At 42.2% G+C, this 27,584-nt stretch overlaps 1 protein-coding gene across 1 annotated transcript; it reads right to left on the reverse strand.

The window, feature by feature from the left end:
• Positions 1 to 9,344: 9,344 nt before the first annotated feature.
• On the reverse strand, positions 9,345 to 26,313 carry LOC139174711 (uncharacterized). Its single transcript, XM_070765224.1, has 2 exons — positions 26,271 to 26,313; positions 9,345 to 13,088 (listed from the first exon to the last, which is right to left on the reverse strand). The coding sequence occupies exon 2, from the start codon at positions 13,076 to 13,078 to the stop codon at positions 11,834 to 11,836; it is 1,245 nt and encodes a 414-aa protein (XP_070621325.1). The 5' UTR covers positions 13,079 to 13,088; positions 26,271 to 26,313; the 3' UTR covers positions 9,345 to 11,833.
• Between the last annotated feature and the right edge of the window lie 1,271 nt (positions 26,314 to 27,584).

Genomic DNA, 27,584 nt, shown 5'->3' on the forward strand with positions numbered 1-27,584 from the left:
ATTTTGAAGATTCATGGAGAAGTTTAGAATCAGGTTTTGCAGCCTCCTTTAATGCGATGCCATCTTATATGTTTTACCCACGAACTGGAATCCAGGCAGACCTGAAGGATTAAACACAAGTACAAAAAACCTTTTCCAGGTTGTTAGTGATATAGGTGCTGACCATGTTTTTATGCAATAGAGCTTGATAATAAACCAATGGTCTAAGCAATAGTTTTTGATGCCTAAAATTATGCTCATAGGCAGTTAAATTTTTGAACAGAAATATTAATTTGATTATTAGTGAATAAAACTTTAGAGTGAATAAAACTGCATTTAACCATGTTTGCTTGTTTGCCTGAGGGTATTTCCTCCTTTTTGTTTATGTTTGTATAAAGCAAGCTTTAAAGTCCAATTGCTTTACAACAATAGTAGCTCAGGTACGGTTGACAAAAAACCAGCAACAGAATGGATATAATAGTTTTATATTATTAGTTTTAAGGGTAGCCGGTTAAACCCATTAACTGCAAAGATGCAGATACAATGATTCACCGGTTTGAGGTGTGGCCCATATGTAATTTTAAATTTTATTCACAGTAACATGGAAATATTTCCATGGGTTGAAATTAAGTGGATGTGTTAAGTGACATCCATTTGCCATAAATCATAAAATTGTAAAAAATTCTACTTGAAGGTTTAACACTTAGAATGAAAAATATTGGAATAAAGTCGAAAATATTTTTTTTTAAATTGACAAAACTCTAAAATTTTTCTTATTAGGAATAGCATATAAAAATATGAAAATATGAAACATATGAAAATAATGAAAATATAAAAATTATGAAAATATGAAAAATGTGGAAATATGGAAACTATGAAAATATACAAAATATGAAAATATGAAAAATGTCAAACATATTTAATCTTACATGTAATATCAGCAGAGAGATTTACTTCTGTAAAACAATGGAGAAGTAAAAATATGCCAACTTGATAGAAAAATAATGCTAGGTTTTTCTCATGTGAGATTTGCTTTTTGCTGTTTCTCTTGAAATCCTGTGGAAACTGCATTCATTTCTGAATTAAAATTAGTTTGGGAGCTAAATCCTACCGGCAAGTTAGTAGCAGGCAAAGTTGGCTGAAAGTGTGGGGAAGGAAAAAGAGATACATATTCCTCGGGAAGCAAAGAGATGAGTTGAGAGGATGCCTTGAATTTTTTTCTCTCCATGCTTTCTATAGCTTTCTTGCATTTTTACAATAGCAATAAAATATGCATAGATATGCTTCCATGTGTGTAAAGGTCTATTCATATTCTGACCCAAACTTTTAGATCCAAAGTACCAGACTTTGGAAACCAAACACATTGATAGGTAATTTCTGCTACCAACTCTTCTAATTCACATAAACTTACTTCTGCCTCATTTCCCTTTGTGATGAGAAAAGCATTTTCCAATATTTTGTACAGCTATTTTGCAAGATCCTTCTGCTCAGCTGACAACCCCAACCCCATAGCCATGTGGGAGCAATATTTTGTTGAGGGTACACCTGAAGACTATTCCAGCCGAATGAGGGGGGGGGGGGCAGGGATCACGTTGGGGTCACCAGATGTTGTCATTAAGTGAGGAAGGAGGCAAGAATCATCTTCTGGGGAAGGCAATCCTGTCCTGGACAAGGCCTTGCATCCCCTTTTATTGTCCTCAGTCATCAGGTTACATCTCATTGGATATTAGAGAATACAGGATCTTTTTGGATAGTTTAAAGCATGGTTTGCCTCATCTTTGCCTCGTGGACAGTGAACGATCAATTGGTGTTGTAGCTTAAAGCATTGCCTACATGCTTTATGGAGGTCTCCTCCAGAGCTGTTTGCAACTGAGAAGGAAGCAGGGGGGATGTATGGAATGTCACGTAGACAAGAATTATACAGGCCAGAGAGCTTAATAAAGAATGTCACAAATATCTTGCAGGATTATTTCATTGCTACTCTGAAGAAGTTTTTTTTCTAGCTCTAAAATTTTATAGGCTTGTTTTCATTGAATTAAATGTATAAAAAGATGTAATCATATAAAGAGGCAATGAGGTAAAGATGATAATTAATTTAATTTTTAATTGGTTTTGACTACAAAAAATTGTAATGTCAAAGGGAATGAATTTTGGGTTGGAGTTAAAATGCTTTAATGAAAGGCGAATTACTTTGCATATAATACATATATGACATTGCATATAATGTTCAATTGAGACATTTTTGGATTTATAAAATTATTTTTGGGTAAAATTTTAAATATAAATTTTGAAAAAGGGAAAGAATGGAAAAATGAAATTGAAAATGGCTTATGATTTTTAAGGGATGATTAATATTAATGAAGTGTATAATTTTACTGTTTTAATTATTAGGACAGGGGCGGTCTAGAGGTAGCGCTGGGGGGAAATTAAAGAGGATATTAACTGGAATGAAAGGCACTGTTAATAAGATCTTATTATGAATATTAAATAGGGAAGAACTAAGGATTATGAATTAATAATGGAATTAATCGAGGATGAGTAATAAACTGAATTATGATACATAAATATACAGAAACTGGAGTATGATACTGAATGTATTGAATTAGAACTACAAGAATTATGAAAACTGAAGTTAAGGAAGATTTTCTTTGATTATGCTTCTTTTAAAAAAAGAGAAACTATCTCAGTGGTAACCATTGAAAATAGAACTTATGGAATAATAGAAGATACAAACTTTAATTTAAAAAGATGTACTATGAGGATATTATTATTTTATGTAAGATTATAACTTAACTTGGACTAAGGAAGAAGAATGTCTTTTTTATCCATTGGGTTCAATATATTTAGAGTAGGGCATGATGATTCTGCTGGGTATGCAGCGGTAAAATTAGAGTAGGGCATGAAGATTCAGCTGGGTATGCAACAACTTTCCTAGAAGTTGATTCCAATGGTTTAACAGCCTTTTTTTCTTTTTTCTTTTTTTGTTGTTCTCTTTTTTCTAAGGAATAGGGCATGTGGATTACACTGGGTTTACAGTGATATATTTAGAATAGGGCATGATGATTCCACTGGGTATGCAGCAATATATTTAGAAATAGGGCATGAGGATTCTGCTGGATACCAAAGCAATAAAATTAGAGTAGGGTAAGATGATGTCACAGATTATAGACAATGCAGAAGGTTAGGAAGAATCTATTTGTTGCAAGATCTAGGTCTTTTGGCTTAGAGTGGGTTGGAGGATTTTAGTGCTGCATGGCTGAACCTTAAGGGTTTGTATGTTTTGATCATGTTATGTTGATTTATTTGTGTTGTTGGTAAGAAGAAGAGGAAAGATCCCTTTTCTTTTTCTTTCTTCCCTTTTGTGTTTGGTCTTCTTTTTTCTTCTTTTTCTCACTATTTGGGTTTTCTCTATTTTTTCACAGTTTCCCTTTTTAAAATTCTTTTTTGTTTAGGGTGTGCTATTCTGTCTGCACAATACTCCCCAACCCCTGTGCATGCGTATAGGACTTCCCCTGCTCCCCATTTTGGGCTTAGCACACTTCCCAAAACCAAAAACGGGCCATGAGGGGGGAGGCTGTCTCATCCCCCACCGTGACACCAATCTTACATCATTCGTGGGTCACTTACAGTTGTGTTATCTTTAACAGAGATCTGGTCCAAACTGGGAGGAACCCACCCCTGTTAAAAGGGAGAAAAGGAGTTTGGGGAAAAAGAAGTTGTTGGTACAAAAGTAAAAGAAAGAGAAAGAAGCTAAGAAAATGGGAGTGGAAGAGAAACATTTACAAGATTGAAATAGTAGAAAGATTAAAAGAGAATGGATGATTGATAGTGGAATATCACAGAACTTTTTCTTCAAGAATACTAATTGTGTATAGGTTAGAGAAAGATTAAGGGAAAAGATGGAGTGGAGGGAAGTAGGAAGGGGAGAGAAGGAGTAAAAAGGCAGAAGGAGGAGATGGAGATAGAGGGAGGGGAGTGTAAAGAAATGATGAAAAACAGACTGATGAACAGGAGTAAAAAATAGGATATTCATTTTGACTGATTGGATAAAAATGCATAATTGTATATACCGTATATACTTGAGTATAAGTCGAGATTTTCTGCACAAAAATGTGCCAAAAAAATCCAACCTCGACTTATACTAGAGTCACTGACTTTCACTGACCTGAAAACTGCCCTGCAGCATTTTCCAAAGCTCCACAGTTCCGATGTGAAAGGCAGGAAGGAAAGAAACCTCATGGCTGGCAACACGAGGTTTTTTTTTCTTTCTGCTCTTGGCAATACCCCTCAGCTGCCTGATTAGCAGCAGGCTGAACCAATCACAGATCCTCCTCTATACAGAAAGGAGGCACTGAGAGAGCTATCTGATTGGCAGCAGGCTGTAACAATCACAGCTCCTCCTCTACAGGAAGCACTGGGGGAAGGGGCGGGAGGGTTGAAGAGACTTTCAGAATGAAGGAACCATGGCTTTCTCTTCTGATCAAGCCAGCAATAATATTTTACAAGTAAATAAAATGTACAAGTAAAATGTAAGTTACCCATTTAAATTTGATTAACAGGATAGGTTATTTTGTAAGAAATTGTTGCTTCAAGTGGGGATAATTCTGTGTAATTAAACTTTTTCTTCCAACTATGCTTATACCCAAGAGGATTGTTAATGCTGACTTGTTTAAAACAATACAAAGGTTAGGATAATATTATCAATAGTATGAATTTTGTCATTAATCATTTGTTCTACATAATTAATATGAATAGATTTACCTTTTTTAAGAGTATGGCTTCTCCTTATGCAAGATAAATATCATGTAGAAGAAAGATTTTACAATTAATGATTGAGTAACCCCCAATTGTTATTTACTGATCTATTGAGATAGTAATGATTTTAACTTATGAAAGATGTTTTAAATGGGAAATCTGAATATTTATTATATGGAAGTTTGATTTAAGCAATTGTTTTGAAAGAATATGTGAAATCCCAATTATTAAGAAAATTATAATGATATTGTAATGAAGATTAAGATAACAGGTTTTAAGATTAAGATAACATTACTAAAGATATTTTAAGAGGGTTTTGGAATTTAGAAAAAGAAAGATTTTGGAAGGGGAGGAAGAAAGATGCAAGAAATAAAAAACATTTTGGAAGGAAAAAAGTTACATAATAATAATAACAACAGGGTTGGAAGGGACCTTGGAGGTCTTCTAGTCCCACCCCTTGCCTAGGCAGGAAACCCTACACTACTTCAGACAAATGGGTATCCAACATCTTCTTAGAAACTTCCAGTGTTGGAGCATTCACAACTTCTGGTGGCAGGCTGTTCCACAGATTCATTGTTCCAACTGTCAGGAATTCTCTCCTTAGTTCTAAGTTGCTTCTCTCCTTGTTTAGTTTCCACACATTGCTTCTTGTTCTGCCCTCAGGTGCTTTGGAGAATAGGTTGACTCTCTTTGTGGCAAATCCTGAGATATTGGAAGAATGCTATCATGTCTCCCATGGTCCTTTTTTTTTCATTAAACTAGATATACCCAGTTCTTGCAACCGTTCTTCATATGATTTTTTTATTCTTCTAGTTTTAGAAAAAGAAAGCAAATAGATTTTTAAACTGCATTTTGGGGGTAGCTAATTATTTTGATAGGATTTACAATAATTAGTATAACATTTGACCAATAGTACTTTTATTTCTGTAGAAAATTGATTGTGGGTCTTTCACCTTCTCAAATAATTTAGAATGGTCTTGGATAATGTGCTATTTTTACTACGCATGCACTTGATCTGGACATCACACTAAACCAGAAGAGTCTTTAAAATGAATAAACATGATTCATGGCTTAGTTTAGCTTACTCGCTTATTTACTGATTTGTTTATTTATTTTTTAAATAAATATACATTGCTGATCTCCATCCAGCCTCCAACTTTTATTTATTTCATTTATTCAATTTTTTGCTAATCAATATGTCTATGGTATATATCAGCGTTTCCCAACCGGTGTGCCGCAGCACACTAGTGTGCCGCGAGACATGGCCAGGTGTGCCGCGAGAAGCTCCAGCTGGGCGGGGCGCTACCGGCACCCCTGCCTGAGTGTTGTCCTGTGGATGGTCTTGGGCTTCACAGTCGCTTCCTGGTTCCCTCTCCTCCCACCGCCTGTGTCTCCCGCCATCGCCTCCCACCAAGCCGGCGGCCGTTGCCGTGGGTTCCTCGAGTGGGAGCTGCCGCTTCCCTCCGGCCAGCCCAGCCACGCTGCCGTAGAAAGCACAGAGGTTATTGCCACCGCTTCTGCCTCCACTCAGGGAGCCACCGTGGTCACCGCGCCTTTTCCTCTCGCTCAGCTCAACCGCGATGGCTCCCTGAGTGGAGGCAGAGGCGGCGGCAATAACTTCTGCACTTTCTACGGCAGCGTGGCTGGGCTGCCTGGAAGGAAGCGGCAGCTCCGGCCCGAGGAATGAGGCGCTGGCGGTCGACACAGGCGGTGGGAGGAGAGGGAACCAGGAAGCAACCGTAAAGCCCAAGACCAGCCACAGGACGACCTTCAGCCAGGGGCGCCGGGACTGCGCGCAGCCATGGTGGGAGTAGCGTGAGGTTTCCATCCCACAAGGAGATGCCCACCGAGCTGCAGGTCCCGCTGCCATCGCCTTCTTTCCCTCCGCCTCTTTCTCTTCATGCAGCCTGAGCCCGCCTTTGCGAGTCCGCCCTGGCTTTCGCTTCGCCCCATGATTTCCCCGCAATTTCATCCAGGCCACCTCTTGCCTCCTTTTGAACTGTGGGAAAATCTGCGGGCGAAGCAAAAGCCAGGGCGGGAGAGAAGCGCGGGGGTGGGGAAGGAGGAGAGCCCGTCAGCGCTTCCCCTCCGCCAAGCTGCCTGCTTGACCTCGCGCCTCGTTGCTACCTCCTGCCTTTTTCCAGGGGCCTTTGGAAGGTACCCAGGGAAGGGGGGGGATTGGGGGTGGCTGCAGCGGCTTCTCGTCCTCCTCATCCGGCTGCTAATGCCCGGCTGGCCCCTCTTGCAGTCCGTTCACCGAGCGCTTTTGTCCCAGGCTACAGGACAGGTGGGGCAGGCGTTCTTCTCACAGCTGAGGCAGGATTTGGAATGTCGGGTGTGTGTGCGTGCGGGCTCCGCATCCCCCTGCCACCCGGAACATTTAAAATAAGAAAAACCTTCGCCGGCCTCCACAGAGAAGAAAGGAAGAGAGAGAAAGAGAGGCAGAGAAAGAGAGGCAGAGAGAGAGAGAGAAAGAAAAAGAGGCATAGCAAGAGAGACAGAGAGAGAGAGAGAAAGAGAGAGAGACAGAGAAAGAGAAAGAGAGAGAAAGAAAGAGCTAGCAAGAGAGAGAGAAAGAGAGACAGAGAAATAGAGACAGAGAGAGAGAAAGAGATAGCAAGAGAGACAGAGAAAGAGAGAGAAAGAGAGAGAAAGAGAGACAGAGAGAGACAGAGAGAGAGAGAGATAGCAAGAGAGACAGAGAAAGAGAGAGAAAGAAAGAGAGAGAGAGAGAGAAAGAGAGAGAGACAGAGAAAGAGAAAGAGAGAGAAAGAAAGAGCTAGCAAGAGAGAGAGAAAGAGAGACAGAGAAAGAGAGACAGAGAGAGAGAAAGAGATAGCAAGAGAGACAGAGAAAGAGAGAGAAAGAGAGACACAGAGAGACACAGAGAGAGAAAGAGATAGCAAGAGAGACAGAGAAAGAGAGAGAAAGAAAGAGAGAGAGAGAGAGAAAGAGAAAGAAAGAGCTAGCAAGAGAGAGAGAAAGAGAGACAGAGAGAGAGAAAGAGATAGTGAGAGAGACAGAGAGAGAGAAAGAGATAGCAAGAGAGACAGAGAAAGAGAGAGAAAGAAAGAGAGAGAGACAGAGAAAGAGAAAGAAAGAGCTAGCAAGAGAGAGAGAAAGAGAAAGAGAGAAAGAGAGACAGAGAGAAAGAAAGAGATAGCAAGAGAGACAGAGAGAGACAGAGAGAGAGAAAGAGATAGCAAGAGAGTCAGAGAAAGAGAGAGAAAGAAAGAGAGAGAATGAAGCAGAGATAGCAAGAGAGGCAGAGAGAGCAAGGGAGAGAGAAAGACATATAGGTAGGGAAGGAGGGAGAGAGAAAGAGAGCAAAAAAGAGAGGAAGAAAGAAAGAGGGATGGAGAGAGAGAAAGAAGGAAAGGAAGAGAGAGAAAGAGTGAGGGAGAAATAGAGCGAAATGGAGGAAGATTTTTTTGTCAAAACTTTTCTTTAGCCGCCCCTCCCCCCTCCTCCCCCCCCCTTCAGTGTCCCCCAGAATTTTGAAAATATGAATAATGTGCCGCGGCTCAAAAAAGGTTGGGAAACACTGGTGTATATAACAAATGTTCTCTCACACACACACGCAGAAACACACACACACACACACCATAGAAGACCAGGCATTCTAATAATTTTAAGATACTACCGTGTTTCCCCGATAGTAAGGCAGTGTCTTACTATCTTTTTACCCCCAAAAGCCACACTGTGTCTTACTTTGGGGGTATGTCTTATATTGTCCCGGGCACCGGGGCCGGCTCGTCTTCGGGCTTCGGCCCGGGCGAGGCCTCTTCGGGCGCCGGAGCCGGCGGCGACTTCCTGATGCGCTACCGGCTGGTGTCGGAGGCGTCGGAGCAGTTCGCGGCGCTGGCGAGGGAGCTTCGCGCCCAGGAGAGTCTCCCAAACCCGGCGCGGATAAGAAGGACTCCTCGGCCGGCGGAGGAAGCGCGGTGGCGGCAGGCTCCGGAGGGAGCTCGGGCGCTGGCGAGAAGATGGGATTCTGGGTGCCGAGCGCCACCTGCCCGCCGTTCATGCCAAGGACAGGCAGCCCCAGTTCCAGCGCCTCGGCCTGCTCGCCCGGCCACCTTTGCCTCTTGCCCGGGAGTAGCGGGGGCGAGGCGGAGAAGAAAGAAGCGGCGGATAGCTGGCGAGGCGCCGGCTAGAGGGCTCGACCCCGCCGCTTTGCCGCCGCTCTCGCCGCTGGCTTTGCTGGGGTGGAGCGCCACGCCCGGCGGCAGGCACTACGGGGGGTAGCTGGCGTACTTTCGGGGTATGGCTTACATTAGCCGACCCCCCTGAAACCTCCCATATGTCTTACAATCGGGGGGGGGTGTGTCTTACTATCGGGGAAACACGGTATGAAGCTTGCAGATGGGATGCTAGTCATGGTAATCCAAAATTAAACTAATGCAAGTTATTTAGCATGATGTGAAAAGCCAATTCAGTCTCAGCAACTTATTTAATCATATTTACATAGTCAGAATATGTAAGAGTTTGAAAGGATGTTTTTAGATCAATTAATCCAACTTGTTCCTTACAGTGGATTTGCAAACTTTGCAAACTTTATATAGCAGTGGATTTGGAAAAAAGGACCAAATACAATACCAACACACGTATTTTGGAGTTATATATAACAGAGTTTTATTTGGCAATTTAGCTAAAAGGATGTGAAGAGTGCATGGAGATTACAGGTCAAACAGCAGTTAACAAATAAATAAATTTTGTGTTGGAACATTAGATAATCAACATACTACAAGGAAATAAATCTGAGCACTATATATATGAACAATCAAAATAGCTTAAAATCCTATCTTCTTGTTTGCAATACTCATGGTCAGATAGACTTCCCAGCTGTTCTTGTATAGTTCTTTCCACCGCACAAAGAAGGAAAATTATTTGGCTCCCGTCTCCAGTGGCTCTTCTAATATAAACATCTGCAAATGCTTGCAATTTTACATTCCTCTTTTTAAAGTTTCATTCCTTTTATATCTTTATTTTGTCTTATATTTCTAGTTAAAACTTCCAAAGTCAAAACAAATAATAATAGTGATAATGGGATACAAATTAATGCAACATATTAAACTATATAGTGAGGTTGCGGAATTAAAAATTAATAAAGACAAAACAAAACTTTTAGTGAAAAATATGACAGAAAAACAAAAAAGGGAATTAGCTGGAAGACTGGACATACACATTACCAACTGATTAAAATATATAACTATGTTAATGATATATTTTAAGGTATATGCAATGATATTTATATATGTGTGTGGAAATTGTGGAGAAAAAATAAAAAAAAAATTACAAAAAAAGAAGGAAAATTAAACAGAAACACAAATGCTGTATTATATCCAAATTACAGTATTTTTCGGAGTACAAGAAGAATCTATTTCTCCCCTAAAAGAGGCTAAGCATTTGAGTGCATCTTACACTGTAAATGTAGCTTTTTGAAAGCATTTTCCGAAGATTTTTTCCCTCAGCCCTAACAAGGTGCTAACAATCTTCACAGCTTGCAGGATTTTTTCATTGCTGCTCCCTCCGAAGAAGAGGGATAAAATAATGTGATGAAGCTGACAAGAGTAAGGATGCTAGCCAGATGAATAACTGGTAGGTAGATTTTTTCACCCTATTTTCCTTTCCCAAATCTAAGGTGCATCTTATACTCCGAAAAATATGATTGTTTCAGGATTTCTCAGTTCTTAACTAAGATGCTAAAGATGCTAAAGCTCTCTTGAAATTATCTTTCTGACGTTTTACAGGTGAATTAAGGCAAGATCCAAATTAGAGATAACAGAAGGATTTTGTTGACTCATTAGTCTTTCTAGCTTAACCACAGCTACTGAAAGAAGAAGTAAAGCAAGGATGTTGAAGAAGGGCTTATCAACACATTACTATGAAGCAGAGGTGGATTCCTGCCAATTCAAATTAGTTCTATAGAACTGGTAGCGAGAATTTCCCACCACTCGCCAAACCAGCGATGGATGGCTAGGTACCCCGCCCCCTGAATCAGCTCCCTCACAGGTGGTGCCGTCTTGTTTTTCACTTCTGCGCAAAGCAGAAGCTCTTTTGGGGGGTTTCTGGCACTCTGGATGCATGTGGGGAAAGTGTGCACATCACACATGGTGGGTTCACATGGTTCGCAACACATGTGTACCATAGGGTGCATGAGGAAGTGAACTGGCAGCGAGGTAAGCCAGAACTCACCTCTGCTATGAGGGATTGATTAAAAAAAAATTCTTCAACTTCACATTTTATTTAAAGAAGGCAGTTTTTCATGATGGGAATCCATCATCAGAAGTTCAGCTAAGCTAATTATACAGCTTTTTCTTTTCTCGAAGATACGTCTTGTGAGAATCCTAGGGCAGGAAGAGAAGAAGCACATTAATCCTGATCTCAACTGCCTATTCTAGCATTGAGGAGCCCAAATTTATTTATTTACATATTTATGCATTTCTTGGATTGATAATGCATTGTAATTAAATGGCTCTTGAATTTGGAATAATTTCATTCTGAGCCAAGTCTCGGTCCGTTTCTGACTGCATGGCGGAAAAGAATACTAAAGGTAGAATTAGAACTTAAACTCAGAGGTGCTTTTTTTCTAAAAGGCAACTGGACTTTCTTGGTTTTTTTCTTTAAAACATTTTGCTTTTCATCCAAGAAGCTTCTTGGGTTAGAATTAAATATTTTCAAAGGAAACAAAAACAGTTGCCCAGTTTCCTTTTGAGGGAAGAAAAGCAACTTGGGACAACCATAGGACAATCTTTGGTTGTCCCAAGGTTCTTTCTTCCCCCAAAAGGAGTGTTTGATTGGAACCTTATCTTCAAATCTTGATGTATTCATTTCAAATAATCTCAGAAGTCTCCTTCCTTCTTTCCTTCCTTCCCTTCCTCCTTCTCAAAAACAATTTTTACCATCATGTGAACTGCCAAAATATTTCCTGAAATCTGAGCAGAGTCCACTAAAGGATTGAGGATACAGGAATAGGGGGATTTTCTACCGTCTCCTTCTTATACTTGACAAATTCAAAAAAGGAATCACTTTAGAAATATTCCAGACTTGAGATAAGTTAATAGCAACCATGAAAGAGACTTAGGAACCATAGCCCTTAGAAGATCAGGAAAGGAGTGATTAAGGTAATGACTGAAATGGCAAAAGGATAAATGAGAAACAAAGCATTCTCAAAAGAGAAATGCAAATCAGACACAGCATTCTTTGGGGGATTGTGTCCACTGGCTCTTCCAAGACTATTAGCCAAAGCTACTTTTTCTCCATATTTGAACTCACTTTTAATCCCCAGTGTAGTAGCTCTCTCTGGTTTATTATTATAGTAGCTGCCTGCAGTTGTGAGAACGGTCAAGCGGGGATACATCTCCATGCATTTTTCATTTGTCACGTGTGTCACCACTCTTGCTTCCAATTCATCTTCAGTTTGGTTTCCAGTGGGCTTGACATATTCTCCTATGGTGACATTTACACACACATTCAGGAAAAAGTCTCTTGAAATTGGCTGGCTAGAATTTGGGTGGTAAACATGGGTGGCAAAACGGTGACGGTTTTCATTCCACCAACGTTCTTCATCACTGTCATTAAAACGAAAAAACATCTTGGCTATGGGGCTGCCTAAGATGTAGCTCTCGGGGTCTTCCACTGGAGCATTTCTAACAGTTTCCTCCACATATTTCACTTCATCACCCTTTGGCTTTGAGTCCGCTGGGTTGCCATCATGAGATCTGGAATTGCCTCCTTCTGAAGAAGTAAACAAAGTATAAAGGTCTTTAATAGCTTCTGCAATATCATTTGCAGCTTCAAGCATATCCTTCACCTTGGGCCGTTTAGGTTTGGGATTATACTTTCCCAATTGAGGATTTTGGTGGTTATATGGTTGGTGTGAGAAAGACCTAGGATTTTTAGGGTTAACTGGATATCGTGGAGGATATCCTGGGTTTTGAGAGCTGTCCCGTCGAGGAGGTGGAGGAGGTGGTGCATTTGGGAAGTTGTCGGAATATGATGGAAGATTTCCTGTTTTTTTGTGGATGGACGAAGGTCGTGGAAGATTTGATAGGTTTGGGGAGATGATCGAATGTGGTGGAAGATTTCCTGGGTTTCCGGGGATGAGTAAATTTTGAGAGCTGTCCCGTGGAGGAGGTGGAAGAGGTGGTGCGTTTCGGGAGTTGGGTGGATATGAGTAGGCAGGCCTATTCACATGAAGATTCCCTCTGTTAAAAGGTCTATTTGGGGAGAAGGGTCTATGATTTCGAGGGCGGATGAGTCCTCTAATGGAGACAATTTCCCTAGTCTGGAGCAAAATGAAGAGAATCACAATTGAGCAGGTCAACAGGAATTTTCCCATGATGACAGTTCTGCAAGATAAAATGGGGAAGACATCAAGTTTGAGAGACATGCAGATAAATGATACAAATTTATCAAAGAGAGCAGTCCCAACAGTGCTTTTTCAAGAGGCGACTGAACTTTTGGTTTTTTCTTTAAAGATATTTCACTTCTCATCCAAGAAGCTTCTTCAGCTCTGACTGGATGGTGGGGTATGAAAGGATTATTTGTGTCATTAGAATCTCCTGAGCAGTGCAAATTGGTGTGGAGCCTTCTTAAAATTTGTTGTTGTACAAGTTCTAAGAAGGTTGTGTAGATTGGAGATAATGTCTGGTAGATTGGAGATAGATGATGTCATATGCCCCCACTCCCAGAGAGGGCTGTTCAATTTTGACATAAATGGACTTTTTAACCCCTTTTTTAAATCCAGTGATCTTCTCTGTCCAAAATATGGACTTTGTTGTCTTCAAAAGATTGTATTTTAACCCTGGTATTCTCCTCAGGTCTAAAAGGACCCGAAATGAAGTTTGGGATTCTGTAAAAAGAATTTCCCTGCATAACTGAAACTTGAAATTCCATGACTTTTTCTCATTTGAGAGGTTCTTTCTAAGGTTGGTGGGTGAAGTAGACCCAGAGGCAGGGTTCAAGCAATCGGTACTTTTATTCAGCTCAGAGAACAAGTGACAGCTCAGCAAGGCAAAGTGACAATTCAGCGAGTACCGACTGGCTCTGCTTGGAGAAACTGCTCCTTTTATACATTTGCGGTTCCCGCCAAAGCTAGAGCCGGCCGCGTCTGAGCCAATCAGGAGCGACTTCCTGCTTCGGCTCAGACAGCGCTGGAAAGAGGAACAAACTATTTACAGGAATTACAAGGTAGCCATTTCAGGATACAACACCCCTCCCCTCATAGTTGGACACATCCATCACGAAAGCCATGTGACAAAGTCGTCCAATCGGTGGGGCCTCCGAGGAGCTCGCGCTGACCTGCGCAGTTCCATTTCTTCTTCGCCACCGACTGTGGAGGATGGCTCGCCGCTGTTCTCCCGGCGCGGTGGACTTGGTCTGGCGGGCCCAACGAAGGCTTCGGAGGACGAGGATGGCTCGGCGTCGCTGGATGGTTCCCCCTGGCCCGATAAGTCTCTTTGCATATTTGTTAACTCGGGCAATGTGCTAAAGTCTGTTGAAGGGGGAGAGTCCATGTCAGCGGTTTGTGTCAATTGATTTTCTGTTCGCTTCCGAATGTGGTCTATGTGTCGTTTCCACAAACGACCATCCTCTAGTTTTACAATATAAGTCTTTGGTGCATTTTGCTTAACAACAATTCCTTTCATCCAGTTTACATTTCCATCAAAACTTTTTACATATACATTTTGTCCCAAATACATTTCTCTTTCAGGTTTTACACACATTTGGTTATTATTAACACAGAACCTTGGATTTAATCTGTCTAGTGGTGACCTCAATTTCCTTCCCATCAATAACTCTGCAGGGCTTACATGTGTGTGCGAGTTAGGGGTAATGTGTTGGGTAAGTAGGAATTGGTCCAAGTTTTGTTGCACATCCCCAGGGCCTGACCTGCGCAATGCCTCCTTTGCCACCCGCACGTAACGTTCTGCCAATCCGTTAGCCCAGGGCGAATAAGGCGAGATGAGGGCATGCCTGACCCCTAGGCCATCTAGGAACAATTCGAATTGCCTGGCTGTTAGCTGTGGCCCATTGTCAGACACTAAGATATCTGGGCAACCATGGGATGCAAACAGTCTACTCAATACCTTGATGGTGGCACTTGTGGTTATGTTGTTCATTGCTATTATTTCCACCCATTTGGAGAAGGCATCAACCACTATTAAAAAATACTGGGACCCCACCGGGCCAGCAAAATCAATGTGGATTCTAGACCAAGGACCAGCAGGCTGTTCCCACTCAGCCGGAGTTGTTTTGGGGGGACTAGGCCGTGACTCTTGGCACGGTTCACACTTTGAAACCCAACTTTCAATATCAGCATCCAGCCCTGGCCACCATAAATGCCCCCTTGCCAGGCTCTTCATCCTGACAATCCCAGGATGACCCACATGTAACATTTTGAGTACCTTTTCCCTTAGGCTTCTGGGGATGATCACTCTATCCCCCCACAGCAGACAACCCTTTACATAAGATAACTCAAGTCTTTTGTTTTTAAAATCACACAATTCAGGTTTCACAACATCATTTTGCCATCCCTTTAGAACACAGTTCACCACTTGTTTAAGGGTTTGATCTTGCTGCGTGTGTGCAGCTACCTCTTTGGCCGTGGTTAGTGGGTTATCCTCGAGTTCTATCATTAACACATCTGTGGAAGGAACAGGGTCTTCCACTAAGTCTGTTATGGGGCACCTGCTGAGGCCGTCTGCGTGATTGATTTCCTTCCCCCCCTTGTGGGTGAGCTCATACTGGTACCCTGAGAGGAAAAGAGCCCATCTGATTAGTCTTGGAGACATAAAAGGTGGAGTGGGCTTGTTGGGGGCTAGCAGACCTAGTAGGGGCTTGTGGTCAGTGACTAGTTCAAAACTTCTTCCAAAAATATAATTGTGAAACTTCTTTACCCCTGCCACTAAAGCTAGAGCCTCCTTGTCTAACTGGCTATAATTCCTCTCTGTGCTGGTCATGGTTCTTGAAAAAAATGCTATTGGGGCCTCTGTCTTATTAGGTAGAACGTGAGCTAGGACTCCTCCTATGCCGTACGGCGAAGCGTCGCACGTGAGCCTAATTGGTAGTGAAGCACTATATTGGACTACTACACTTTTAGAAGTTAATAAATTCTTTATTTGAGAAAAAGCTTCACGTTCAGTTTTCCCCCATGTCCAGCGGGCTTCCTTCTGGAGTAAACGATGGAGAGGCTCTGCTACTGTTGCCTTCTGCTTTAAAAAAACGGAATAAAAATTAAGGAGGCCTAAAAATGCCTGCAGCTCATTCTTATCTCGTGGTTCTGGGGCTTCTCTAATTGCTCTCAGCTTTTCTGTTGTGGGGTGGATACCTTCTTTATCTATTTTATATCCTAGGAATTCTATACTGTTGGTTCCCCAGACACATTTATCAGGCTTGATTCTTAAACCTTTGTCCTGTAACCTCTTAAGTACTCCCCTTATTCTTTTGTTTACTTGTTCCTGGTTTTCCCCTGCAATTAAGATGTCATCAAAGTATGGAATGGCCCCATTTACCCCTGACAATAGGCGTTCCATAATGCTCTGGAATATTCCTGGGGCTATGCTTACCCCAAATTGTAACCTCGTGCATTTGAAAGCCCCTCTGTGCGTTACAATTGTTTGTGCGTTTGCTGTTTGTTCGTCGACCGGAAGTTGCTGGTAAGCTTGCGCCAGGTCGATCTTTGCGAACCTTTTCCCCTCCCCCAGGGAGTGTAGAAGCTGCTGCACAACCGGAATGGGGTAGGGGTGGTGTTGGAGTGCCTTATTCAGGGTCGATTTGTAATCAGCGCAAACTCTTAAAGACCCATCTGGCTTCAGAGGTGTAACTATGGGAGTTTCCCATGGCCCCTGTTCCACAGGGACCAAAATACCTTGGCTAATGAGTTTATCCAGCTGTATGTCTAGTTTGGGGAGAAGCGGAAGGGGGACCCTGCGAGGTTTTAGTCTGATCGGTGGGACCTTGGGGTCAATAGAGAATGATATAGGGGGCCCCTTATACAATCCCAAGGTGGGGCTAAACACTTCAGGGAACTCTTTCACAAAGTTAGGCATATTATCACAGTTTACATTACACACACCCGAAATTTCGATCCCCAACGGTTCCATCCACGCTAAACCCAGAAGAGAGTGCTTGGCCCCCGTTACAATAAGCATGGGAAGGGTACATTTAACATTCTTGAATGCAATAGGTACATTTGCTGTTCCCAGGACCGAGATTACCCCCCCTTGAAAGTCTCTGATCACCAAAGAGGTTTGATTTAGATCAGCCTTAGACACATTAGGCATATACAGTTTAAACTTCTCCCAAGGCATGATGGTATATCTAGAGCCCGTATCCAGCTCCATTGAGCAAGGCTGGTTATTTAGTAACAGTGAGATAACAATTTTAGCCCCCTTTTTGGTTGCCGTGTTATTCACGGAAAATTGAGAGTTACCTCTATAGTAGTCGCGGTTAGCGGTTGAGTAGTTCCTTTGACCCAAGTTGCGGAACGGTCTCCTTTCTCGCGATTGGGGGGTCTGGTTTTGTGGTCGCTGGTATTGCGGTGTGGCGAATGTTTCTTCTGGTGCTGTTGCTCTGCATGCGATGGCGATGTGGCCTCTGCGGTTGCAACGGCGGCATGTAGCGTCTCGGAAAGGGCATCGATGGCGCTGGTGATTTCCCCGGCAGCCCGCGCAGGGGGCTGGGTGAGTAGCTCTATGGTGTCTCGGCTGGTCTTGCACCAGGAGGCAGTTGTCCCCGCTGTGAGCTGGTTGGCTGAGGTCGTCTGTTTCCACGGCGCGGGGAGACGCGGAGTCAATCTTGGCAATGAGTTCTCGCCTTCCGTGCTCTTTCAATTCTCTAGCCGCTGCGTCGGCTGCTTCTGCGGTTTGCGCTAGTTTAATCACGGTCTGTAGAGTCGGCTCTTCTTCGGTGAGGAGTTTATTTCTCACCGTAGCGCTTTTCATGCCGAAAACCAGGGCGTCGGTGAGGCGAGCTTCCGGGTCTTTAAACTTGCATTGAGCAAGTACCGTTCGAAGCCGCGTTGTAAACTGGTTGATTGACTCGGTTTCCTTCTGAGCCATCATGGAAAATTGATGCCGAAAAACCATGGCTGGTTTGGTCGGTTTGAAATGGCTCGCTAGCTTTTCCTGTAGGACGTCCCACGCTACAGTTCTTGCTTGCTGCGGTTCGGTGAGAGTCTGGGCCAGTCCACGGATTTCTGGGCCGCAGTAATTAAGGAAAATAGCCCGTCTGCGATCGGCTTCGGCGTCCTCTATCCCCGCCGCCTCGAGGAAGATCTCGAAGGTGGCCATGTATTCGTCCCAGGTTGTTTTCTCGGGATCGAAGAGTTCCGGAGCCTGGCCGATCTGGACTTTGTTCATGTTGCACGCGATGTTTCTTCCGTCCGTTCGTCGCCAGTGAAGTAGACCCAGAGGCAGGGTTCAAGCAATCGGTACTTTTATTCAGCTCAGAGAACAAGTGACAGCTCAGCAAGGCAAAGTGACAATTCAGCGAGTACCGACTGGCTCTGCTTGGAGAAACCGCTCCTTTTATACATTTGCGGTTCCCGCCAAAGCTAGAGCCGGCCGCGTCTGAGCCAATCAGGAGCGACTTCCTGCTTCGGCTCAGACAGCGCTGGAAAGAGGAACAAACTATTTACAGGAATTACAAGGTAGCCATTTCAGGATACAACAGTGGGGGGTTTTGGGGTGTGTGTGTGTATAGTTTTGCTGGACAAAAAAAGTTACCAATGTTACCCTCTGGGTCCTTTTAGACCAGGAGTATAAAAAAAGTTGGTTCTAGCTAATGGAATGGTCTTTTTGAATACTTTTTTCACTAGTATACTATTTTGAACATTTCTGAACACAGTGAAATGAAAATTGAAGTGAAAAAATAACACTTATTTGTTTATTTTGCTCATCAAACCCCGCCCCCCCATTTTTGCGACATTTGGGTCATTTTCATCTAGATTAGTCTGCAAAATTTTACTTTTTTGACCATCTTTGGCATTGAAATACTAATTTGAACATTTCTGAACACAATGAAATGAAAATTGAAGTGAAAACATTAATGCCTATTTGTTTATTTTGCTGAGAAAAGCCTGCCCCCCTGGCTGTGTGCAATTATTTCAGTTTATAGATAGATTAGCATGCAAAATCCATTTTTTTCATTTCATTTTTCATTTGTTTGTGATGTTCAAATTAGTGTACTAGTGAAAAAAATACTCAAAAACCCCATTCCAGTAGCTAGAACCAACCTTTTTATACTTCGGGTCTAAAAGGACCAGGAGGAGCACAAGTGTATAATCTTTGCAAACATCAATTTTTCTCATTTCAATTTTCATTTCATTATGTTCAGAATGTTCAAATTAGTATGCCAATGTCAAAGATGGTCAAAAAATTCTGATTTGGCAGGCTATTCTATCTATAAATTGAAAAAAGTGCACACAGCTTGGGGGGGGGAGGCCTTTTCTGAGCAAAATAAACAAATAAGCATCAATTTTTTCATTTCAATTGTGTTCAGAAATGTTCAAATTAGTTTCCCAATACCAAAGATGGTCAAAAAAGTCAGATTTTACAGCCTAATCTAGATGAAAATTAACAAAATTTCACAAAAACGAGGGGCGGGGTTTGATGAACAAAATAGACAAATAAGCATTATTTTTTTCACTTCAATTTTCCTTTCATCGTGTTCAGAAATGTTCAAAGTAGTATACTAGTGAAAAAAGGAATCAAAAAGACCATTCCAGTAGCTAGATCAACCTTTTTATACTCCGGGTCTAAAAGCACCCAGTGGGTAACAAGTGTATAGTAAATGGGAGGAAAATACCAGGGTTAAATGAAGATGGACTTGGAAAAGCAACTTTGGGGCAACCATGACTGAGAAGGACTGAGAATCTGTATAGACACCAAGGAGAGCAGTGTTTTCCCCAAAATTATTCATGGCAGACAGCTTGTAGAATGAGCAGTCAAGAGAAATTGTAAATCCTCTTGTCTCCTTAATCAATTAGCTTTACACATGAAATTTGCAAAAAAAGATTAGGTAGTTACACAACTGGGGCAGAAAATAAAAGCTCAGGTAAATCTAATTCTTAAATATTTTATTCTTGTAGGAGGGGAGCTCGCTTCCTACAGCACAATCCTTACATCTACTTCAATGTAACACATACTGTAAGCTTTTGCCAACAGCCCAAGATTCAATAGAAATGAAAGAGTTCAAACTGCAAGATTAAACAAACCCAGCTAGATGACCTTGGGCCTATCAATCCGTAGAATAAGAATGGCAAGGATAAATCACTTCTGAAAATCTTGCCAAGGAAAATAGGGAGACTTACTCTAAGCTGTCACCAGGTTCCTTTTCAAACAAAGACTTCCCATTATCCTCCATAACACTTTAAACTAGTCTGCAAATTTAATACAGAACATTTGACCATAATGGAGAAGGCTATATCAGATGGTGGACCAACATGTTCTTTATTTCCCATCATGACTGGGTGGGTGTGGCCAACTCAATGTCACTCCAATGGAGGGGCACCTCACCTGGCCTCTCCTCACCCCTACCCCTCCTAGTCTCTCCTTGTGCCATCTTGCATGTTATGGTGAGTGAGGAAGTCATCTTTCCCTTGACATTAGCCCAAAAGATGAGATTTTGCTATCAGAAGACCTGATATACCTTTCCCAATATTGTTTATCACCATTTTCTTGATAAGACTGGGTGGAAATATTTATAAAGAATAATAAAGTTGGAATGGACCTTGGAGTTTTCTAGTCCAACCCCTGCTGAAGCATGTGAGCCTAGACCAGTGTTTCCCAACCTTTTTTGAGCCGCGGCACATTATTCATATTTTCAAAATCCTGGGGAACACTGAACGGGGGGATGGGGGGGGCGCGGGGGTGCTAAAGAAAAGTTTGGACAAAAAAAATATCTCTTCCTCCATTTCACTCTATTTCTCCCTCCCTCTTTCTCTCTCTCCATCCCTCTTTCTTCCTTCCTCTCTTTTTTGCTCTCTTTCTCTCTCCCTCCTTCCCTCCCTCTATGTGTTTCTCTCTCCCTTGCTCTCTCTCTGCCTCTCTTGCTATCTCTCTTTCATTCTCTCTCTTTCTCTCTCTTTCTCTGTCTCTTGCTATGTCTCTTTCTCTCTCTCTCTCTCTATCTCTTTCTCTCTTTCTCTTTCTCTCTCTCTGTCTCTCTTGCTATCTCTTTCTCTCTCTTTCTCTTTCTCTCTTGCTATCTCTTTCTTTCTCTCTCTCTCTCTGTCTCTCTGTCTCTCTCTTTCTCTCTCTCTCTTTCTCTGTATCTCTTGCTATCTCTCTTTCTTTCTCTCTATCTTTCTCTCTCTGTCTCTCTCTCTGTCTCTCTTGCTATCTCTTTCTCTCTCTCTCTCTTGCTATCTCTTTTTCTCTCTCTCTCTTGCTATGTCTCTCTTTCTCTCTCTCTCGGGCGCGGGGGGCGCGGGGGGCTAAAGAAAAGTTTGGACAAAAAAAATATCTCTTCCTCCATTTCACTCTATTTCTCCCTCCCTCTTTCCTCCCCCCTCTTTCCATTGTATCTCTCCCTCCCTCTTTCCTTTCTATCTCTCCCTCCCTCTTTCCTCCCTCCCTCTTTCCTTTCTATCTCTTTTCTTTCTATCTCTCCCTCCCTCTTTCCATTGTATCTCTCCCTCCCTCTTTCCTCCCTCCCTCTTTCCTTTCTATCTCTCCCTCCCTCTTTCCTTTCTATCTCTCCCTCCCTCTTTCCTCCCTCCCTCTTTCCATTGTATCTCTCCCTCCCTCTTTCCTTTCTATCTCTCCCTCCCTCTTTCCTTTCTATCCTTCTCTCCGTCCCTCAGCGGCGGCAAAGAAGAAGGAAGGCAGGCTGCAGAGGACACCGAGGACAAGAGCGCTCCCTCGCTCCCTTGCCCTCTGACTTCCCTCCCTTGCTGCTGAAGGGACGAGCGCGCGCGCGGGCCCGCTGCAAGAAGTTTTTGTTTGTTTGTTTTTTCCTTCCCCCACCTCACGGGAGAGAGAGAGAGAGAGAGAAAGAGCACAGCCAGGGAAAGCGGCCTGGAGCCGAGTGCGAACTGCGGGATGTGGCAAAGGACTCCTTGCCAACCAAAAAAGGGGTGGGGGTGGTGAAGGCAAAGCCTGGGAGGCGGGGAAGAGCGGGAGACCCCCAGACAGAACAGCTGAGGGGAAGGAAAGACGGAAGGAGGGAGGGATTGAGAAGCGAAGCCAGGGAGGGCTGAGAGAAAAGGGGAACGGCGCACGCGCGAGCGGGGCGGGCATTCCCAAAACAGACGGAGAAAGCCCTCTCTCGCAGCGAAAGCGCTCCCAGCCAGGGGGCTGCGAGAGAGGGCATTCTCCGTCCGTTTCGGGAAAGCCCGCCCCGGCACCGGCAGCGCCCCGCCCAGCTGGAGCTTCCCTAGGAGCTTCGCGGCACACCTGGCTGTGTCTCGCGGCACACTAGTGTGCCGCGGCACACCGGTTGGGAAACGCTGGCCTAGACTATTATGGACAAATTTCTTCTTAAAAACCTCCAGTGATGGTGGTCACCCATAATTTCTGAAAGCATCCAATTTCTATGATTAATTTATTTTTTTATTTTTATTTATTTATATATATTTGTCAAACAATTATAGTATGGTAATTTGTATAAATAAAACATTAGAAAAGTAAGGATGAAAAGTAATGATAGAAGACAAGAGAGCAATAGGACAGAGACGGTAGGTACAATGGTGCGCTTATGCACGCCCCTTAATTGTTCTCACTGTCAGGAAATTTCTTCTTATTTCTAGGTTGGGAATATTTGATAAGTTTCCATCTCAAAAATCCGTCTCACAGTTACTTCCAGTTGAACCAGGCACCACCTATTCTATACATTTTTTTCTTGCTTGTGAAAAATGTTACTTTGCTCTATATTAAATTGCATTTTGGTGAGAAATCATGCTCTACAGTTGTATTCAGTTTGCTACAATGATTTTTGCAAAATGCATTGAAGTGTGAAGAATACATCTCTGCTTATAATGGACATTAAAGCATACAGTCAAGCAAATATTTCCAATCCTACGATTGAAAACACATTTAAAAGGCATTTTCAAACCAGTCTGTTAGTGGATGTCTAACCATTATTTCTCTTCTGCTTTAGTTAAATCTTTCTGCTTTATTTTTCTCTCTGGGGCCTTATTGCAACATTTAAAAATTTTCATAGATCCTTCACAAAGAACCAATTCTAATTTAACTGGAATACATTGTTTTCATTCACAGTTTTTCCGGTTACAGAATTCACTATTTCTCCTTTTAATGATGCTTGTATGCACTGGCAATAAAAGGAAGCATTTAACTTTGGAGTCTGGCTGCATCCCCTGAGTGGCAATCCTAGCACTGGCAACCACCGCAGGCTCACAAGACAGACTCAATCAATCAATTCCAACTTTGCAAGATCTTTTTCTTTCATAAGAAGTTGGAATTGATTGGTTGAACTTTTTTTTTAGTCCCACGCAAATTTTAGTTTCGCTGCACACAATGGCAAGAAATGCGATGGAGCAGGAGATCAGATAGGCAAAGAAATGGTTGAGTGGTTCAGGGTGGGGAATTTGTAGTGGTGGGACATTTTATTCTATTTTTTTTTCTATTTTTATTCTATTTTTAAATTTACCTATTCTGATTTTATGTACAGTGAGACTGGTCTTAGGGTGTCACACGACTTTCGTTGCCAATGACAATTTGTTGTTTTGACAGTGACAATAAATATATTATTATTATTATTAACCTACCCAGGCATGTAGATCAAGGCCACACAATTGGGCCGTAGGCACCGCGTTGGAAGGCAGGCAAGTCGCAGGAACTAAGTGGTCAACGCAAACAAGGACCCACACAGTGTGCCATGCTGGGGAGGTGAGGAGTGACTGGGCGGGGGCAGGGGAAGCAGGCATGCAGAGTGAGCCGTGTGGGGGCAGCTGGGGGCAGGGCCAGCTAGAGGTGGTATTGCCCAGTTCTCTGAACTACTCAGAATTTCTGCTAATGGTTCACGCAAACTGGTCTGAACCGGCTGAATCCCACCTCTGTTCCTATCCCCAAAGGAAATATCAGTAGAATTTAATTTATTTTATAAAGAATTTACAGAAAGAAATTATGACTTGAGCTGTGTACATTTTCCCACAAAAAAGCAGAGTAGACCAAACAACCAAAACAGTGGGTTATTATGCATAGAATTGGGTGATATTGAAGGTCCGGTCCTTCCAGCACATTTAAGCACATCTTCTACAGTTACAATGGATATTATCCTATCCTATCCTATCCTTTCCTATCCTACTTGTCATGTGCTTAGTGATTATAGAGCAATTAACCATTATGGAAAACTGCTTCAATAAAGATCCTGCCACAAAAAAATATTTTTTATTTTATTTATTTATGTATGTATTTTTCATATTTACCATTTATATCCCTCAAAGAGAGGCTCTGTACAGAGTACAATATAAGGTTAAAAAGTGTAACAGTATTAAAAAATAACTTCATTAAATCTCCAAGGTAGAGATTAGTAGTTGTTAAAATAGATGGGGGAAGGCATTTGTTTATTTAATACAATTTATGCTGCTTTCAAGGAAGTTGTTATGTATAGTTTAACAAGAGAAGAAGAGACGTCATAGCAGGCTTCCATTATTTGAGAGACTATTACAGGGTGGGTCAACCGATTCTCCAAAGCACTTGAGGACAGGACAAGAAATGATGGACGGAAAATTATTAAAGAGAAATCCAAACTATCACTGGAGGTCTTCAAGGAGAGACTAGACAGAAATTTGTTTGGAATGCTATAGGATCTCCTGCCACAAGCAGAGGTTGGATTAGAAGGCTTCTAAGACCCTTTCCAACCATGTTATTCTATGTTCTATGAGTTCTTTGGTATCGGATCCAAATTTGGGTGAGCACTAAGAGCACTCTCTTCCCCTCATCCTTCTTAGCATCCAGAGATTTCTTTACATCTTCAGTGGAATAAATGGAATAAAAACACGTAGTGAGGTTTGTTGCTAACTAGGTGTTCCAAATTTGATTTCCTAAAAATTATTTCCCAGCACACAGCAAGGAAGAAAAATGGGTACTTTCTCATGATTTTTTTTCATGAGTGCCAGACCATGGCATGGATGAATGAATCAATTAATTGACCATGAAGCATAGTCACCCATGGGTGTGGCTAGTACATGGCAGAGAAGATATCTCAAAATGGTCAAGGCTTTACCATCTTGTATCATACATGGTTATCAGAAACAGAATAATTTGGTAATATAGAACAATAGCAAATAATGCAAGAATGTGCTACCAACTTGCTCCAATTTCATCATCTGAGAATTAATAGATAAAACTGTTAGGTAGAGAAAAAAACCTTCGGTGGATGTGGTCCAAGCTATAGATCTATTGATAAAGGCAGGCATCCCTTTCATGCCTAATACTGTTGCTGATCATATCTCTGTGCCAAATCATGCAAACTAAGTGCCAACTTTTATTTCAGAACATTGTAGGGTTAAACTAGAAGATCTCCAAGATTCTTCCCAAGTCTGTTATTCTATGTCCCATAAACCAAATCCCCCCAAAACATTTTATCCCCTTTGAAAAATATATGAATGGGGAGAGGTTGCTCAATCCTTCCCCAAACATCTTGGCAAGACGGTTTCTAACACACATACACATTTTTAAAAAAATATATACACACAAATCATGTCTGCATCCCATCATGTTGTGATTTTTTTTCTTCCTCCATTTGCTTTTCATTTAAGAGGAGTTTTGCTCTATCAAAAAAAAAAGGGGGGGGGGGACAGGCAAACGTGCTGGGCCAGCAGGAACATCCTCCTTCCCCTCTATCTATCAAAACAGTCTCTGCTTCTCTGGACACGGGAATTCCCAAATAGAGCAGCTGCTAGTCAAGAAAATATACCAGATCAAAGACACCCAGAAAGCCTTTTTAACAGAAGTGCCTGTTTTGACTGCACTTAATTGCAGAGCATCTTGGGTAGAAGTTTCAGATGCTTTCACTGCCTCTTGTTTTTCCTCTATTGCTCTATTGCGTTATGTAAGGAGAACACAAGGTCCTGCAAGTGGAAAAATAGCCTCCAAAATTCATCTCTATCCCATGAAAGAGCTGGGGTGGAACAGCAGGTAGAGTGCTGTACTGCAGGCCACTGATGATCTGAAGGTCAGCGGTTCAAATCTCACCACCAGCTCAAGGTTGACTCAGCCTTCCATCCTTCCGAGGGGGGTAAAATGAGGACCCAGATTGTGGGGGCAATAATGCTGGCTCTGTTTTTAAAAAGTGCTATTGCTAACATGTTGTAAGCCGCCCTGAGTCTAAGAAGAAGGGCGGCATAAAAATCGAATAAATGAATGAATGAAATCATCTTTGCTCTGCCAAGCAGTTTATCACCTTAAGAGAGATGTATAACATGAATGGAAACACGCTCCTTCCCAGCAAAGACGGCAGAGGTGTTTTACCTAAATAGGAACCCCATGGTTTCTCTAATGGGGCTGGCATGTGTGCATTTATTTATCCATTGAATTGTCATGAATCAATGAAAAGCTACTTACCCTCGTGTCAACAAATTGAGGAGAGGCTCTTTGAAGACTCTTTCTTCTCAAAGAGGCTGGTTGTGTTCTTTTTTATATCCACAACTCTCCGGATGCTGTGAGTAACAGTAATTTGGGAATCTACACAATTTAGGAACTGCCTCTGAACCAATCCTGTGTTCTAGGAAATAGATTTTAAAAATGACACATTCTATGGGGCTGTTCCTAGAAAGGAAGGAAACTTTTAACAGTTTGGGGCATGTAGCCAAGACCTGCAGCCTTGCTTCTGCGTTTGACACAGTAAATAGAAATGATTGACAGTTTTCCGTTCACCACAAGACCTTTGACTGTATTTCTAGGGTCTGGCTTTAAGTTTCAAGAAAAGGAAGGGTTGGTCCTACCTGATACACTTCTTCTCATTGGTAGGTAGAGTTATCGTCCAGGGTGGGTTGACCTCATCTGAGGACTGAGTCTGTTAATTTGAATTGAGGGCCTCTACCTTGCCTGGATCTCAAGTTATGACGAAGCTGAAGACACTAACATGACGCGACCATCATCAAGTGGAAACCAAGAGACTCCATGTCGCCGACATCCTCTCATCAAGTCAAAAAGAAATGTTATACACAAATGAACTATGTACAAAGAGACAATTTCACTGAATTGGCATGGGGTGGAGATATGTAACAGGATACTGCCATCAGATGATCTCACCCAATGGTTTCATGTAAATGTTAAATAGCAGGGGGGAGAGGACAAACCCCTGTGGCACCCCACAAAGGAGAGGCCGAGGGGTGGATGAGTGCCTTCTGGTTATTGAATTAATCTATTTGCTCTGTATAGATAGTCCTTGACTTACAACTCTTTGTTTAATGACTGAATTTGCAATGGCTTACAAATGGTCATTGCATTTAAAACCATTGCAGCATAGTCACTGTTCTGTCGAGCTCTCTGGTAGAATCCTCTCAAAAATGCACAGATACAATTTCAGACACACACACGTTTGAAAATTCAAAACAATGTTCTTTATAATGAAAATTCACTTAAACCAAGCCCTCTTTTGGTATAGCAAAGAGCACTCGTCTCCAAACAAACTGGTAATTTGTTCAAGTCCCTTATCAGTTTTGTGATACTTAGCTTGCAGCTGTGAGGCAATTCACAGTCCTTCTTTCACAAAGTGAAACACACTTTGCTCTGGTTTAGTTTCAAAGCGGGAAAAAATCAGCACACAAAAGGTCAAAGTCAGTAAAGCAGTCACGAAACACAACGATCAGATAATCCTCCACAATGGGCAAACCCACAGGCTGCTATTTATAGCAACCTCACTAATTACCACAG

Source organism: Erythrolamprus reginae, chromosome 12 (assembly GCF_031021105.1).
Source record: "Erythrolamprus reginae isolate rEryReg1 chromosome 12, rEryReg1.hap1, whole genome shotgun sequence".
Lineage (NCBI taxonomy): Eukaryota > Metazoa > Chordata > Lepidosauria > Squamata > Dipsadidae > Erythrolamprus > Erythrolamprus reginae.

Coding starts and splice junctions, on each gene's coding strand:
- LOC139174711 (XM_070765224.1), bottom strand. CDS start 13,078: ATGGGAAAATTCCTGTTGACCTGCTCAATTGTGATTCTCTTCATTTTG.